Source organism: Oncorhynchus mykiss, chromosome 26 (genome assembly GCF_013265735.2).
Source record: "Oncorhynchus mykiss isolate Arlee chromosome 26, USDA_OmykA_1.1, whole genome shotgun sequence".
Taxonomy (NCBI): Eukaryota; Metazoa; Chordata; class Actinopteri; order Salmoniformes; family Salmonidae; genus Oncorhynchus; species Oncorhynchus mykiss.
In genome coordinates this window covers 42,335,816-42,353,600 of record NC_048590.1, presented here as the reverse complement: position 1 = coordinate 42,353,600, position 17,785 = coordinate 42,335,816, and the positions used below count along the sequence as shown (strand labels likewise).

At 44.0% G+C, this 17,785-nt stretch overlaps 1 protein-coding gene across 4 annotated transcripts in view; it reads right to left on the bottom strand.

Annotated features, from left to right (window-relative positions):
- Window positions 1-17,785, bottom strand: part of crtc3 (CREB regulated transcription coactivator 3) — an 82,955-nt gene that overhangs the window by 22,909 nt on the left and 42,261 nt on the right. For 2 of the 4 annotated variants that reach the window (XM_036964496.1, XM_036964494.1), the window contains exons 5-6: window positions 2,867-2,929; window positions 614-711 (exon numbers count right to left, since the gene is read on the bottom strand). In XM_036964496.1, the coding sequence (XP_036820391.1) occupies window positions 614-711; window positions 2,867-2,929 (161 nt within the window). The remainder of the gene's footprint in view (window positions 1-613; window positions 712-2,866; window positions 2,930-17,785) is intronic. The other 2 variants (XM_036964495.1, XM_036964497.1) reach the window with 1 other exon arrangement.

The window sequence follows — 17,785 nt, the reverse complement described above, 5'->3', positions numbered from 1 at the left end:
GGGAGAACATTTTAAATACACACACAGACGAGAGAGGAATGGAGGGAGAGATGGAGGGATAGAGAGGGGAGAGATGATAGAAAGACAACAGAAGGAGAGAGAGAATGGAAAGAAAAGAGAGAGGAAAGTGAGGGTGGGTAAAGAGAAAGAAGAGAGGATGAGATAGAATAAGTAGCGATGTGAAGGTAAAGGGGAAAAACTAAAGATCCAGACACAGAGGAGAGAGGAATGGAGGAAAGGAAGACAGGAGTGAAAGAGAGGAGTCTCTACAGGCCCAGGACTGTTCCAACCAACCAGACAAACTCTTCTCTCACCACTTAGATATTTTAATAAGGCACACTGACAGTGTAGACAGGAAATCATTTCATATCTTTCTACAATGTCTCAGTAAGGTCTCCATTTTTTTATTTACCTTAGATGTTGTAGAAAGATTTTAAATTATTTCCTGCCTACACCATCTGTTTACATTGATTACAATTAATGTTATTGCACAACCTCTCCCCAAGAACCTCCAACCAGTTCCACATATCTGATACATTCCATAACTTGCACAATGCGCATAGAAAGTGGATAAGCGTCACGATGATAAAAGGTATTGTGTGTGTGTTCTCACCGTTGCGCTGGGGGGGCCCTCTGCCCATCTGCTGGTTCATGCCAAAGGGGTCCTGGGGGTTCATGGCACTCGTATGAAGAGCCGAGTCCGAGTTGGTTCTGTGGAGGAGGAGAGAGAGAGAGGGAGGAGGAGGAGAGAGGGAGGAGGGGATGGAGGAGAGTGTTAATTTTCTCCCCAATGTCGTGGTATCCAATTTGTAGTTACATCGTTTTGTCCCACCCGTATGGACACGGGAGAGGTGAAGGTCGAGAGCTGTGCGTCCTCCGAAACACAACCCAACCAAGCCGCACTGCTTCTTGACACAATGCCCACTTAACTCAGAAGCCAGCCGCACCAATGTGTCAGAGGAAACACCGTACACCTGGCGACCGTGTCAGCGCACACTTTGCCTGGCCCGCCACAGGAGTCGCTAGTGCGAGATGGGACAAGGACAACACTGCCGGCCAAACCCTCCCCTAACCTGGAAGACGCTGGGCCAATTGTGCGCCGCCCCATGGGTCTCCCGGTCGCGACAGAGCCTGGATTTTAACCCAGAATCTCTAGTGGCACAGCTAGCACTGTGATGCAGTACCTTAGACCACTGAGCCACTCGGGAGGCAGGGTGTTAATATTCTGAGCCAGTGGTGGACAGAGGATGAGGACGCCTCGCGGCTAGTTCAGAGAGTCATTCAGTGGTGGACAGAGGATGAGGACGCCTCACAGCTAGGTCAGAGAGTCATTCAGTGCTGGACAGAGGATGAGGACGCCTCACAGCTAGGTCAGAGAGTCATTCAGTGGTGGACAGAGGATGAGGATGCCTCACAGCTAGGTCAGAGAGTCATTCAGTGCTGGACAGAGGATGAGGACGCCTCACAGCTAGGTCAGAGAGTCATTCAGTGCTGGACAGAGGATGAGGACGCCTCACAGCTAGGTCAGAGAGTCATTCAGTGGTGGGTCCAAAGTCTGCTCTGCATACACACTAATACTTCAACACACACATTCTCAAATGTACATACACCCCCCCCCCCAGACGCACGCGCACACACACACACACTTCTTTCACTGGCTACAGCTGAGGGCTTTCTCAAGTGCTCTTCATTAAGCTCCAATAGCTGTGTTTATGCTTCACTACCCCTCTAAGGACAAATCTCTCCCTCCCTCTTTCTTTCTTCCCATCCTCCACTTTCTCTTCCCCTTGAGGATGCATCTCTCACACTCTCCTTCTCAAGATGGACACCCTCTTTCACAGTGGTTTTAATGTCTCTGTGTGCAGTCCCTAAACTCGCTGAGACCGTACCATGTTCATTAGGGCACACCGTAGCAAAGTGCTCTGCAATGGAAAACAAGAACAAGTGTTTCTTATTGGACAAGCACAGGTAGATTGTAGCTCCCCATTTCTGAACTTTTTCCTCCTACTGAACACGCCCTAGAGCTCAGTATGGTTCCTAACAGAGAGTCAATTAATTCATTAATAGCATATCATCAATAACAATTGACATAACATTGGTGATTAAACAACGTCATTTATATGCAAATAAACATTGTAACATTTGCAATTAGCATCGTAACACCAGCATCACATCAAGAAACAGACAGATGGTCCAAAGAAAGACCAAACGATGAATGTAAATAAACTAAATAGTAGTGAATAAATCCACTGTGAGTCAGGAGGCACAGTGTTAGGTAGCGATGGGTGGCAGCAGCAGCGACAGGGTAGGTGGCGACAGCCTTACCCACCCAGTCACACGGTCCTACAGCTGGGTTAGTGACAATGACAGAAGAAAAAGACTGATTAGTGTTACTAGTATAGCGAGGTAGAAGGACAGAGAGGTAGAGGGAGGGAGTGAAAGTGAACAGACACAGTAGTCTGTCTTGTGCTCCGTGTCTCAAAGCCTTGCTAGAGAGAGACAGATGAACAGATATCTAAAAAAATAAAAAGGAGTTAAACAAGAGGGTGATTGAGGAGAGGAAGAGGGTATACAAAAAATAGAGCAAGAGAGGACGAGAGAGCATGAGAGATTGGTATAGAGAGGAGAGAGAGCATGAGAGATTGGTATAGAGAGGAGAGAGAGCATGAGAGATTTGAATAGAGAGGAGAGAGAGCAGGGGGGGTGAGAGAGCAAGAGAGGGGGAGGGTGGTGAGAGAGTACGTGAGAATGAGAGGAAGGATTGGGCAGTCTACAACAGAGAGAGGAGAGACAGAGCAGTCCGGCAGAGTGGTTGGTCCGTGTGAGAGAGAAAGCAAGAGAGGAGGCTGAAGAGTTCAAAGGTCACCTGTTGAGCTGTGATATTAATCTAAATCCTGGTCGTTTCTCCTCGGCCCACGGCTGCTGCTCCCTTGGGAGAGGGAAAGAGAGAGAAACATCACGCTCGTTTCGTAGTTTACTTGAGCTCAGAAAAGGCCTGGATGCTGAGAGAGTGGGGGAGAGAGAGAGAGAGAGAGAGAGAATAGGTTGGAAATTCTAAGGTGAGGAGGGAAATCTGGATGAGGGGGCTGGATACAGATCTACTAAAGTGGACTGACTACAGGTCTGGAAACAGGTCTACTAAAGTGGACTGACTACAGGTCTGGAAACAGGTCAACTAAAGTGGACTGACTACAGGTCTGGAAACAGGTCTACTAAAGTGGACTGACTACAGGTCTGGAAACAGTTCAACTAAAGTGGACTGACTACAGGTCTGGAAACAGGTCTACTAAAGTGGACTGACTACAGGTCTGGAAACAGTTCAACTAAAGTGGACTGACTACAGGTCTGGAAACAGGTCTACTAAAGTGGACTGACTACAGGTCTGGAAACAGTTCAACTAAAGTGGACTGACTACAGGTCTGGATACAGATCTACTAAAGTGGACTGACTACAGGTCTGGAAACAGTTAATGTAAAGTGGACTGACTACAGGTCTGGAAACAGTTCAACTAAAGTGGACTGACTACAGGTCTGGAAACAGTTCAACTAAAGTGGACTGACTACAGGTCTGGAAACAGGTATACTAAAGTGGACTGACTACAGGTATGGATACAGATCTACTAAAGTGGACTGACTACAGGTCTGGATACAGATCTACTAAAGTGGACTGACTACAGGTCTGGATACAGATCTACTAAAGTGGACTGACTACAGGTCTGGAAACAGGTCTACTAAAGTGGACTGACTACAGGTCTGGAAACAGGTCTACTAAAGTGGACTGACTACAGATATGGATACAGATCTACTAAAGTGGACTGACTACAGGTCTGGATACAGATCTACTAAAGTGGACTGACTACAGGTCTGGATACAGATCTACTAAAGTGGACTGACTACAGGTCTGGAAACAGGTCTACTAAAGTGGACTGACTACAGGTCTGGAAACAGGTCTACTAAAGTGGACTGACTACAGGTCTGGATACAGATCTACTAAAGTGGACTGACTACAGGTCTGAAAACAGGTAAACTAAAGTGGACTGACTACAGGTCTGGATACAGATATACTAAAGTGGACTGACTACAGGTCTGGAAACAGGTCTACTAAAGTGGACTGACTACAGGTCTGGAAACAGGTCTACTAAAGTGGACTGACTACAGGTCTGGAAACAGGTCTACTAAAGTGGACTGACTACAGGTCTGGAAACAGGTCTACTAAAGTGGACTGACTACAGGTCTGGATACAGATCTACTAAAGTGGACTGACTACAGGTCTGGATACAGGTCTACTAAAGTGGACTGACTAAGTAAAGGAACCCCCTAAAAAACAAATAAATGTCCATCAGACATTCAACTATGCTTTGTGGAAAGTAAATGTTTTTCAGGAGGAACTGACTACACCTATTTGAATACAGATTCCCAAAAATTTTTTTTTTTATTTTTTATTTTTTTTTACAGATCTCAGAAAGTACCGTAACTACTTTTGTAAATGATTGGAATTCACATCTGAGAAAGCAACTAAATGTAAAACAAATTTGAATACAGATCTCAGGAAGTGACGACTTTTCCGAAATGATTGGATTGGCTGCCTTCAACTAATGACAAGGCTGTATCTGGAACTGCATGTTGAAGATATAATGAAGAGAGTACACCATTTACTATACTATTCCAATCTGATAGTCATATTTGATCTAGACAATACATTTCTATCTGAACATTCTGTAAATGTCCATTGCCCCAGGTGTATATAATCAAGTCAAACCAATGACATTTTGTACAGATAAGTACAGTATATAGCTCAACTACTATACAAGTCTTTAAACATGCCACTGAAAAGGTTGAAAGATGCAATACATTTGTATAATACCTGAAAACACTGCAGAGTAATTCAAAAGCCATTTGCAAACAGCACGTTGAATGCTGAGCAGAAACAACTTTGAAGCTTTTTGTCCATCGGAGGGTGAATGTTCTTGTTTCAAACACACATTATACTATCTTTAAAGGGATCGCTTAAGTAGAATACAAACTAACATGATTTTCAACCTACCTTGGCTGTAGTTGATTCAAGAAGGCTGTTTTGGGATGTTTAGTTTCAAAACGTAATAGCCATATTTTGTTACTGTTAGCATTCTCAGTAACACTTAACATGACATTGTTCTTGTGCCTGTGTAATCAAGCTACAATTACTTTGAGCAACATTTTATTAGCATGTTGTTAAATAATACTTTGGTAATTGCATTTTAATTACATAGCAATGAGCTGAGAGTTTAACTACTGTACACAAGAGGAATAGTGACTGTTCCTTATTCCACTTATGTTATAACGCGATTATTATGCCATTCTAAAGTTGATTTCTTGTTTAGAGCCCATTTGGTTGTGCTGTCCAGTAAAACATGTTCACAACTCAAATCTGTTCAGTGTGCTGTTATTACACTTGCTTTGGGATACTAGTTGTATCTGACAAAACAAGTGCATTGATCTAGACACTCAATGTGTGCATAGTGTTCTGGTTTCATTTGCAATAGTTTACCAGACCGTGCCAGGTGTGTGGGTGTAAACAGACCCCTATGAGATTGTGGAGAGCCCGGTGTTAACCCTTTTCAACTGAATCCACATGTTGGACGACTGGGATTGAACTGGGAGTTGATGCGAAGCAACAAGCAGAGTTAAACTACGGGGGACCAGCCCTACTCACCAGGGACGAAACAGGAGCACTAAACACAAGTATGCCTAACCAGGTGGACTAGCTGTGCCACAGTTCTGTAGATTATACAATACAAGCCATCTTCATTGATCCAGACAACAGGGGATTGTGGTTATTCTTGTCGTCCTACACTATTGGCAGGGAGGGAGCAGCACAGGGTGAGGCACAGAGCAGTGCCCATAGAGCAGGTTAGGGGTTATGTGCCTTTCTCAAGGGCACATGTGCAGTAGGTGGTGCCTGAGATATTGATGCCAGCCACCCTGCGGTTGCTGCCTCCCTCTCTCCATATCCCTAGAGCACCAGGTACTGTAAGACAACTGTAGATCAAATCAGAACATCAACTAAGTTAAACCAGGGAAAAAACACTTCAACTTTTAATTTGATAAATGAATTTTATCACTATTCCTTACAACCCTTAGGCTACATCCACACTTTTCCACATGGCAGAGACAAACACAAGTATCTGTGAAAATTAGCAAAGAATCAAGTTAAAAACCAACGCAAAATCTCCATCTCTGTAAATCTCTCTGTAAATAACCCCCATCTGAGGAAACAGAAATCTGAAGGCCTCATTGTAGATGACTAGCGAACAGCTGCTGTGACAGTGGAAGACACCAGCTGAAGGAGAATAGAGACTCTGCAGGAGAAACCCAGTGATTTTTAACCATGACTACATTTAGATGACTGAATTTAGCGATTACACGCTCATCCTGTGACACTCCTGGTTGCTACTATCACACATTGTGGTCTGATAAAGTGTGTAATACAATGATAAGCTCACTGGAAGTGGCCTCTGTGAATCCCAAATCAACCCCTAGCCCCTACCCCCCAGTCACTTGTGTAGATCTGAGAGGATTGGAAATGTAAGAAATATGGTGGTTGTGGGCAATTCCACAGTGTCACTGATTTTTTAATTGTATCATCTTAGAAATGTATTTCAAACAAAAAGCAATGATTGAAAAGTTAAACAAACCATACAACTCGATGCACAAGGACTATTTTAACAATTTCCACTGAAGATTTTACACAACATTTACTTGAAGAACAGCACAGATGCAAAGTTTGGTAACAGAATGACTGCACAAAACTTAATTTTCTTACCAAACATTGCATCTGCACGTTCAAGTAAATGTGTTTTTGTAAAATGTTCTGCAGAAAATGTTAATAGTCCTTATGCATAGAGTTGTATGGTTTTAACTTTGCAATCATCTATTTTTGTTTGACATACATTGTAACGTGAAAGATCTGAGTCTCAGTGTCACTCTGTTGCAGTGGAATGACCCGTGTGTCGGAGATCCATTTTGCCCTCTGATAGACCAGGGGAATGGTCGGCATATTGTTTACACCTATGCAATCCTCTCAAATCTACGTAAGTACACTGCCTCGAGGCCGTGGGTAGGGTTTGATTTGGGAATCAGGGCCAGAGTAAGGGGGACAGCCAACTTCCCAGTCCAAACATGATCTTCTTAGATGGGATCCATCGTTGCCAAGGCCAGCAGTTCTCCCATATGCCTACAGGGGGCGATCTCTGCTTCTCTCCTGAGGGGCGCTTTGCACTGCATCGTCACCTCCCTTCTATTAAAAAGTGTGGGGGGAGGCTAATAAAAATGGTCCACACCAACCTGTCATGTCACTAAGCTCCTAGACACACTGGGGGTGCTGTATTTAGACTCACCCAGCAAAGTACACACTCCAGGAAGACGGACTTTGGAGCCAGTGGGATATATACCAAATACTCCACCCACCCTGCACTTTCAGTAGGTACACTGCAGCTGGGTGTTCTGCAATGCTATGACAGTACACACACACACGTCTCATGAGCTGCTTTCCCCAGATGACAGCGGCTTTATTACACATTTCCATGTAAAGCTGTGTGTCCCTCCTCCCCCTGTACTGTATTGGGGCTTAGCAGCATGGGCCATATGGAGTTGGAACAGCCACACATGCCTTCCCCTGCCCTTCTCCCATTCCCTTTCTCTCAGTCTCTATCCCTCTCTCCCTTTCTCTCAGTCTCTATCCCTCTCTCCCTTTCTCTCAGTCTCTATCCCTCTCTCCCTTTCTCTCAGTCTCTATTCATCTCTCCCTTTCCGTCTCCCTTCATCTCTCCCTTTCCGTCTCCCTTCATCTCTCCCTCTGTCTCTATTCATCTCTCCCTTTCCGTCTCTATTCATCTCTCCCTTTCCGTCTCTATTCAGCTCTCCCTTCATCTCTCCCTTTCCGTCTCTATTCATCTCTCCCTTTCCGTCTCTATTCATCTCTCCCTTTCCGTCTCTATTCATCTCTCCCTTTGTCTCTATTCATCTCTCCCTTTCCGTCTCTATTCATCTCTCCCTTTCCGTCTCTATTCATCTCTCCCTTTCCATCTCCATTCATCTCTCCCTTTCCGTCTCTATTCATCTCTCCCTTTCCGTCTCTATTCATCTCTCCCTTTCCGTCTCTATTCATCTCTCCCTTTGTCTCTATTCATCTCTCCCTTTCCGTCTCTATTCATCTCTCCCTTTCCGTCTCTATTCATCTCTCCCTTTGTCTCTATTCATCTCTCCCTTTCCGTCTCTATTCATCTCTCCCTTTCCGTCTATTCAGCTCTCCCTTCATCTCTCCCTTTGTCTCTATTCATCTCTCCCTTTCCGTCTCTATTCATCTCTCCCTTTCCGTCTCTATTCATCTCTCCCTTTCCGTCTCTATTCATCTCTCCCTTTCCGTCTCTATTCATCTCTCCCTTTGTCTCTATTCATCTCTCCCTTTCCGTCTCTATTCATCTCTCCCTTTCCGTCTATTCAGCTCTCCCTTCATCTCTCCCTTTGTCTCTATTCATCTCTCCCTTTCCGTCTCTATTCATCTCTCTCTTTCCGTCTATATTCATCTCTCCCTTTCCGTCTCTATTCATCTCTCCCTTTCCGTCTCTATTCATCTCTCCCTTTCCGTCTCTATTCATCTCTCCCTTTCCGTCTCTATTCATCTCTCCCTTTCCGTCTCTATTCATCTCTCCCTGTCTCTATTCATCTCTCCCTTTCCGTCTCTATTCATCTCTCCCTTTCCGTCTCTATTCATCTCTCCCTTTCCGTCTCTATTCATCTCTCCCTTTCCGTCTCTATTCATCTCTCCCTTTCCGTCTCTATTCATCTCTCCCTTTCCGTCTCTATTCATCTCTCCCTTTCCGTCTCTATTCATCTCTCCCTTTGTCTCTATTCAACTCTCCCTTTCCGTCTCTATTCATCTCTCCCTTTCCGTCTCTATTCATCTCTCCCTTTCCGTCTCTATTCATCTCTCCCTTTCCATCTCTATTCATCTCTCCCTTTCCGTCTCTATTCATCTCTCCCTTTCCGTCTATTCAGCTCTCCCTTCATCTCTCCCTTTGTCTCTATTCATCTCTCCCTGTCTCTATTCATCTCTCCCTTTCCGTCTCTATTCATCTCTCCCTTTCCGTCTCTATTCATCTCTCCCTTTCCGTCTCTATTCATCTCTCCCTTTCCGTCTCTATTCATCTCTCCCTTTCCGTCTCTATTCATCTCTCTTTCCGTCTCTATTCATCTCTCTCTTTCCGTCTCTATTCATCTCTCCCTTTGTCTCTATTCATCTCTCCCTTTCCGTCTCTATTCATCTCTCCCTTTCCGTCTCTATTCATCTCTCCCTTTCCGTCTCTATTCATCTCTCCCTTTCCGTCTCTATTCATCTCTCCCTTTCCATCTCTATTCATCTCTCCCTTTCCGTCTCTATTCATCTCTCCCTTTCCGTCTATTCATCTCTCCCTTTGTCTCTATTCATCTCTCCCTGTCTCTATTCATCTCTCCCTTTCCGTCTCTATTCATCTCTCCCTTTCCGTCTCTATTCATCTCTCCCTTTCCGTCTCTATTCATCTCTTTCCGTCTCTATTCATCTCTCTCTTTCCGTCTCTATTCATCTCTCCCTTTGTCTCTATTCATCTCTCCCTTTCCGTCTCTATTCATCTCTCCCTTTGTCTCTATTCAACTCTCCCTTTCCGTCTCTATTCATCTCTCCCTTTCCGTCTCTATTCATCTCTCCCTTTCCATCTCTATTCATCTCTCCCTTTCTGTCTCTATTCATCTCTCCCTTTCTGTCTATTCAGCTCTCCCTTCATCTCTCCCTTTGTCTCTATTCATCTCTCCCTGTCTCTATTCATCTCTCCCTTTCCGTCTCTATTCATCTCTCCCTTTCTGTCTCTATTCATCTCTCCCTTTCCGTCTCTATTCATCTCTCCCTTTCTGTCTCTATTCATCTCTCCCTTTCCGTCTCTATTCATCTCTCTTTCCGTCTCTATTCATCTCTCTTTCCGTCTCTATTCATCTCTCCCTTTCCGTCTCTATTCATCTCTCCCTTTCCGTCTCTATTCATCTCTCCCTTTCCGTCTCTATTCATCTCTCCCTTTGTCTCTATTCATCTCTCCCTTTCCGTCTCTATTCATCTCTCCCTTTCCGTCTCTATTCATCTCTCCCTTTCCGTCTCTATTCATCTCTCCCTTTCCGTCTCTATTCATCTCTCCCTTTCCGTCTCTATTCATCTCTCTTTCCGTCTCTATTCATCTCTCCCTTTCCGTCTCTATTCATCTCTCCCTTTCTGTCTCTATTCATCTCTCCCCTTGTCTGTATTCATCTCTCCCTTTGTCTGTATTCATCTCTCCCTTTCTCTCGGTCCATTCCTCACCATCCCTGTCTTCTGTCTTTCTCTCTCCATCCATCCGTCCCAGTTAGCAGGATGGTCGACAGACTCACTGGTACTGGTTTGTCTCCAAGACCATCTTAGGGCAGCTGCCAGTATACTTAATATTCACCCTACAGAATCATGAAGACGATCATCTGAGATCACAGAAATGCATTTGATATAATATTCCCAACACAAGAACAGAGTTTGGTAGGAGGAGCTTTAGCTTTGCTGGCCCGTCATTGTGGAACATTTTACAAAATCATTTAAAAGTGGATCTTTTTTATTCTGATTGATGATTTTAAATCCCAGATTGGAGGGCTGCTGACAACATATTGCATATGTTTTGAAACCTGTTATTTTAAGCTCTCTTATGCACTTGGCACTGTTTTAACTTCCATTCATTGTGTTGTCTCATATGGAACTATATGTATGCTGCTTCTCCAGGGCTCACTTGGAAAAGAGATGTCTCAATGTGTCATCTCTCGTTAAATAAAGGATGAATAAATAAAAACACAATATCCTTCTTTCCCCATCCCTCCAGAGGATAGAAACAAATCTGGAAATTAAGACCTGTGAAAACAATACGGCCTGCTAGACGATTAGAGGCTGTACAGAGGCCAGAGGAGAATCACAGAATCACACAGATATGAGGATTAGCTGCCACGAATCACACAACCGCACAGCCAAAGCGGTCAAATATTGCTCAGAGGATCGTGTGCATGGTGCAGGCTGCTTTGGCCGTCTGATGCCATTCGTTGTCAACAGTCTTTTTTAGCTATTCAACTGTACAGTTACAGCACGGCTGGGCTCATTGATTTATTCTACGCCCCAAATGGCCACCTATTCCCTACATAGGGCACTACTTTTGACCAGAGCCCTAAGGACCCTGGTCAAAAGCAGTGCACCTAGGGAATAGGGTGCCATTGAGGGCACACTGAGCTGGTGTGAGAGAGAGGAAGTGATCTTAACATACGTTAACCAAAATAGAGGCTTGTTGTTAATGGGTGGGTGGTGGTAAATAATTAAACAGACCACCTAAGCAGAGGATAAAGGTTCTCTAGAATCAGAAATATATCACACAGAGAGCACAGGAATGTCTAAATCCCATCCCCAGGAGGGCCTTTTTGTTAGTCTATCCCCAGGGGAGATCAGTGTAAGATCCCATTCCCAGGAAGGCCTTTAAGTTAGTCTATCCCTGGGGGAGGTCAGTGTAAGAGCCTATCCCCGTGGAGAACAGGCCAGGCTGGGAAGAGAGCAGGGCCATGGAAAGATGGGTGGTGTGTACAGTGCCTTCAGAAAGTATTCACACCACTTAACTTTTTCCACATTTTGTTGTGTTAGAAAGTGGGATTAAAATGGATTTAATTGTTCTTTTTTGTCAACTATCTACACAGAATACTCTTAGTCAAAGTGGAAGAAAAAATTAGAACATTAGTAAAACATTTATGAAATATAAAACAGTAATATATGTTGATTAGATAAGTATTCAACCCCCTGAGTCAATGCATGTTAGAATCGCCTCCGGCAGCAATTACAGCTGTGAGACTTTCTGGGTAAGTCTGTAAGAGCTTTGCAAATCTAGATTGTACAATATTTGCACATTATTCTTTTTAAAATGATTCAAGCTCTGTCAAGTTGATCATTGCTAGACAGACATTTTCAAGTCTTGCCATAGATTTTCACTCAAGAACATTCACTGTCTTCATGTAGAAGTATAGATTTGTGTAGATTTGACCTTATGTTTTAGGTTACTGTCCTGCTGAAAGGGGAATTTATCGGCCAGTGTCTGTTGGAAAGCAGACTGAACCAGGTTTTCCTCTAGGATTTTGCCTATGCTTAGCTCCATTTAGTTTATTTTTATCATTAAAAAAAACTCCCTAAACTTTGCCGATGACAAGCATAACCATAACATGATGCAGCCACCACAGTGCTTGAAAATATGAAGAGCAGGACTCTGTTGGATTTGCCCCAAACATAACACTTTTTTACTTTAGTGCCTTATTGCAAACAGGATGCATGTATTGGAATAGTTTTTATTCTGTACAGGCTTCCTTTCTTCCATTCTGTCAAATTAGGTTAGTATTGTGGAGTAACTACAATGTTGATCCATCCTCAGTTTTCTCCTATCACAACCATTAAAAACTCTAACTATTAAAAAGGTGAAATCCCTGAGTGGTTTCCTTCTTCTCCAGCAAATGTGTGTAATTAATAACTTCACCATGTTCAAAAGGGATATTCAATGTCTTATTTTTTTAAAGCCATCTACCAATAAGTACCCTTCTTTGTGAAGTATTGGAAAACCTCCCTGGTCTTTATGGTTGAATATGTTTGAAATGCACTTCTCAGCTGAGGGACCTTACAGATAATTGTGTGTGATACTGAGATGAGGGAGTCATTCAAAAATATTATTGCACACAGAGTGAGTCCATGCAACTTACGTATCTTGTTAAGCACATTTTTACCCATGAAAGTATTTAGGCTTTCCATAACAAAGTGGGTTGAATACTTACCAATTCAAGACATTTTAGATTTTAATTGATTTGTAAAAATGTTAGACATTGTTCAACCTTCAGATTATATGGTATTGTGTGTAGGCCAGTGACACAAAATATCATTCTAATCCAATTTAAATTAGGCTGTACAAAGGGTGTGAATACTTTCTGAAGGCACTGTAGGTGGGGGTGGAGGAGGGCGTGGGACAGGGAGAAAGCCAGAGACCCCGGTGACTGACCCCGGTCCAGCTGGGCTCCATAGGGACACATCAGTGCCTCTTGCCCAGGGCCCAAGTCTCCAGACCCAGGGTGCAGGGCCCTAGCCAAGGAACGCCTCTACCCAGACACCGGTGGGATCATGGCTCCCTCTTGGGGAGTAGTGTACTGAGAAACCAGCTCCAAATACACAACCTGACCCCTTCTTCACTGGGGTCACACCAGACACACTGTACACCCACTATAACAGGCCATGAGAAGAGGAGGGGGAAGGGAGCGAGCGAGAGAAAGAGGGGGAGGGAGAAAGGGAGTGCGAGAGATGGAGAGACCAAAAGGAAGGAAGAGGAAAAGAGGGTATTTTGCACCAAATTGATAAATTCCTCCAGAGAGATCTAACAGGTCAGGCAGCCATATTTAGATGTGAGAGAACCACAACCTTAAAATAACAATCTGGAGTCAGAGAGAGGACAGTGCACTACATAGGGAATAGGGTGCCATTTGGGACGTAGCCAGGGACTGTGTGTGTGAACGGTGCGGTTCCCCTAGCTGCATATCTGTCGTGCTTGCCTGGCCCGCGCTGCCAATCCCAAAGCATTGACCCCATTGGTCTCTAAGCCCACTGATCTGAAAGCAGGCTTTAGACAAGCCAACAGCCTGCAATGCATCTCGACGCACTGGAGTGTTTTCACAACGCTAGACAGACAAGAGCACACACACACACACGTGCGTGTAGTATACATACAGACCGCCATACAATACTAATGGATACAAAACCTCCAAAGAAAAACAGACATGTACACACACACACACACACACACACACACAAACAAACACTTGCTATCTACACTCTGGATCAGCACTTCATCCTCTCGTAATTGTCTGTTTGATGACAGCCGGGGACACTAAGCCTGTGTAGACAGCGGGCTCTGATCTGCTCTCTGGGGTGCGGACAGAGCTGAAAGGGTTAAGGGGATTTGTGGCCCGTCTCCAGGCAACCTGCCTAGGCGGTAATGCAGTGCAGATGTGGTCGGCGCTGTAAACACTTCCCACTCTGCTCTCTCCCCTGAGATGGACCAGCACTGGAGCATCTGTCTCCCAGACCCAGACTGAATCTCAGCAACAAGACCACAGAGTCAAGCAGAGACACATTAACAAATCAATTCAACTACAAAAACACAGTGACCGATCCAAACTGACAGCCACTAAACAGACACCACCAACACTACCAGACCCTTATTGGCACAGACCTGAAATACTACCAGATCGATATACTCCCAAGAACTACACACTCACAGACCGAATGCTGCCTTCTCATCAGTGTTGATATGTGTAAGAGCATCTGCTTAATGACCAAAATGCCAAATGTATTTTCCATTATCTAGGAAGAACAGACCAGCCCACAATCCACATCTGCTGTCGCCCACTGAAACACATTCTGACGCTAGTTGGTTTCAATACAAAATGTCCCTGTTTATAGCCTGTAGATGAGAACTTCTTAGGTCAAGGAAAACATCTAAAGAGGAAACTACTTCCCATTGGCCTTTGAAGAATGTAACATGGTATGGGCACTACTACCACCACAACACATGTAAGCACACAACCTCAGGGTCAAAAATAGAACAAGGCCTATTTCAACAAACACCAAGGATCCGGTGGGCTTGAAACTCAGCCATCCAACAGACAGTCAGCAGACGCAAAGCTAACTGCTAAGTAGCTAGTTCTACTTTGTTGGGGTAAGGTGAAGTTGCCTCTAGGAGCTGGTCTTGGGTCAGTTTTGTATTTCCCCCATTAATGGTTAAGGTTAAGATTCGGGAAGATGATCCTAGATCTGTACTTACAGCACTAATGTGGAGGGCATAGGTCTGCTGGGAACCTGCTTCTCAACTGGTGGATCAGAAGCCACTTGTGGCCAATTGCTTCTGGGTCACAGCAGGTTGTTGCTCACAATACCAGTATCTACCATAGTGCATAACATGAATCAGACTAAACTATATGGTCCTTTAAAACTCCCGAGTGGAGCAGTGGTCTAAGGCACTGCATCGCAGTGCAAGAGGCGTCACTACAGTCCCTGGTTCAAATCCAGGCTGCATCAAATCCGGCAGCAATTGGGAGTCCCATAGGGTGGTGCACCAATTGTGCGTCCGGGCTAGGCTGTCATTGCAAATAAGACTTTGTTCTTAACGGACTTGCCTAGTTAAATAAATACAAATCCAAGTACAGTCAACATTCTGTATTTCCTGTGTTTTGTATCATCTTGTACAACAGCTGATGAAAGTAACACTGTTAAATTTTGTGATCAGTGTTATTTCCTGATACAGTATAGTTGCTCATTGAAAACACAATCTACACAGACCTTCACAGAGAGCGGATTCATAGCCAACCTTGGCCTTTCTCCATTTCCCTACACCCACATTAACATCTACTAAAATATGTGTATGCAACCAATAACATTTGACTTGATGGCAGGGGCTACCACTGAAAAGCACTTCAAATACAAGACAGACCCAAATTACTCCCAGATCTTCTCACCAATCTAGCTTGAGCTTCAGTGACTTTGAGGGGAAATAAATATACTGAACAAAAAATTCAAATGCAACAATTAAAGATTTTACTGTGTGATCAGTCAAATTTAAAAAATGAATTAGGCCCTAATCTATGGTTGTTACATGACTCGGCAGAGGTGCAGAATTGGGGAGCCAGGCCCAGCCAATCAGAATGAGTTTCTCCCCAGAAAAAGGCTTTATTACAGACAGAAATACCCCCCCCCCCCAACCCCAACCCCTTCAGACGATCCCGCAGGTGAGGAAGCCGGATGTGGAGGTCCTGGGCAGGCGTGGTTACACATGGTCTGCGGTTGTGAGGGCAGTTGGACATACTGCCAAATTCTCTAAAATGACGTTGGAGGCAGCTTATGGTGGAGAAATGAACATTAAATTCTAGAGCAACAGCCCTGGTGGACATTCTTGCAGTCAGCATGTCAATTGCACGCTCCCTTAAAACTTGAGACATCTGTGGCATTGTGTTGTGACAAAAGTGCACATTTTAAAGTGGCCTTTTATCATCCCCAGCACAAGGTTCACCTGTGTAATGTCCTTGGCAAAGGAAAAATGCTCACTAATAGGGATGTAAACCAATTTGTGCATATGGAACATTTCTGGGATCTTTTATTTCAGCTCATGAAACATGGAACCAACACTTTACATGTTGCATTTATATTTTTCTTCAGTGTACAAACTTATGTTATGTTTTCCTTCATCAGTTAACATTAAGTGGTGACGTGAGAATCAAGACACAGAAAGGATTAAAAAAAACACAACCCAGACTTCACACCAAGTTCAGCAGACAGTCAATGTGGTGTAAAACTCCAACAACAACTGAAAAGATTAATTATAAAACAGCGGAGTCACAGATGAACTGGAACAGATCGCAGAGCTCGCTTCACCCTTTGACCCTACCGAGAGCACCAAAAAACAGAGAGGGACGGATGTGACCTTAACACACACAGTGCACACAGTGGTCAGAGCCAACAGAGGGGAGCATATCCCTGTAACACTGGAGTGGAGCGGGAGGCTAGGATTGGCCAGCAGGGCCATGGAGGGGTTAGTGCCAATAATGCTGAGTGAGAAAGGAAGATGGAAAGAGAGGAGGGAGAGAGAGACTGAAATCAAATGTTAAATTATGCCATTTATATTTCATGGGGCAAGATACCTTAAAGAGAGAGAGAGCGAGCAAATGATAGAGATATGGAGAGATATCTAAAAGAAATACCTAAAAGAGGAGAGAGAAAGCAATATAGAGAGAGACCGGTAAGCTGGCCACACAACTCTGTCCTTGAGGGGTGGAAGTGTGTTAGTCAGAGAAGAATGCATGTGGTGAGTAGTTGGGTGGACACCAGGGCCTCTGGTACAGTAGAGAGAAGAATTAAGACAGGTCATAGACATCAATAAAACACAGACATTTAACACTGTGCATCAATACAAGGCATTAACAACATGTCTTTTAGCAACCCCAAAAACAAGAGTCATTCAATCAATCCCTAGAATATGGTGAAACAGAGCCTTAATGTGAGGACCTCAAAGACATTCATCATTAGCCAAGTCACTTCTGCTCATATGATGTATTCTATACTGTGTAGCTAGCATGTCACATAATGCCTAGGATCACTTGGTTTGCTGAAAATCCATTGGGTGGCCTCTGGAAGCACTTGATTACCGGCCATCAGAATGAGGGATGTACACATAAAACACTGGTTACCAAGTCAACACGTTTAACCAGTTCAGGGCAGTAACTGAAGAGAGGGAGTGGGAAGAGTTGTGTTTGTCTGCCGAGGCTGAATGCTCTAAAACAAACACATCACTGTTCACCGTCTAAGGGTTAAATATGGTCCTATTTAATCTAATAAATTATCCCCAAGGGAGATTCTTGAAGGAAAACACTGAAGTATAACTACACTGAAATCCTGATATAATGTCCTAACGCAGTCGGAGTCATAATCATAACCTGATTTTTCAACTAAAACATAGGCCCACCTTCTCTGGTTTTATTGTTTATGTGCGTAATTAGCGAAGCTTCAGAAATGTCTTTACCTAAACAATTTGGTTAAACAGTAATAGAGGCGCTGTCAAAAAGTTTACAACTTCAACAACACTTAATCTTGTTCAACCAAACCCAATCAGATTTGATCTAGGCTATCACTATCCCACATCGGGTCATTT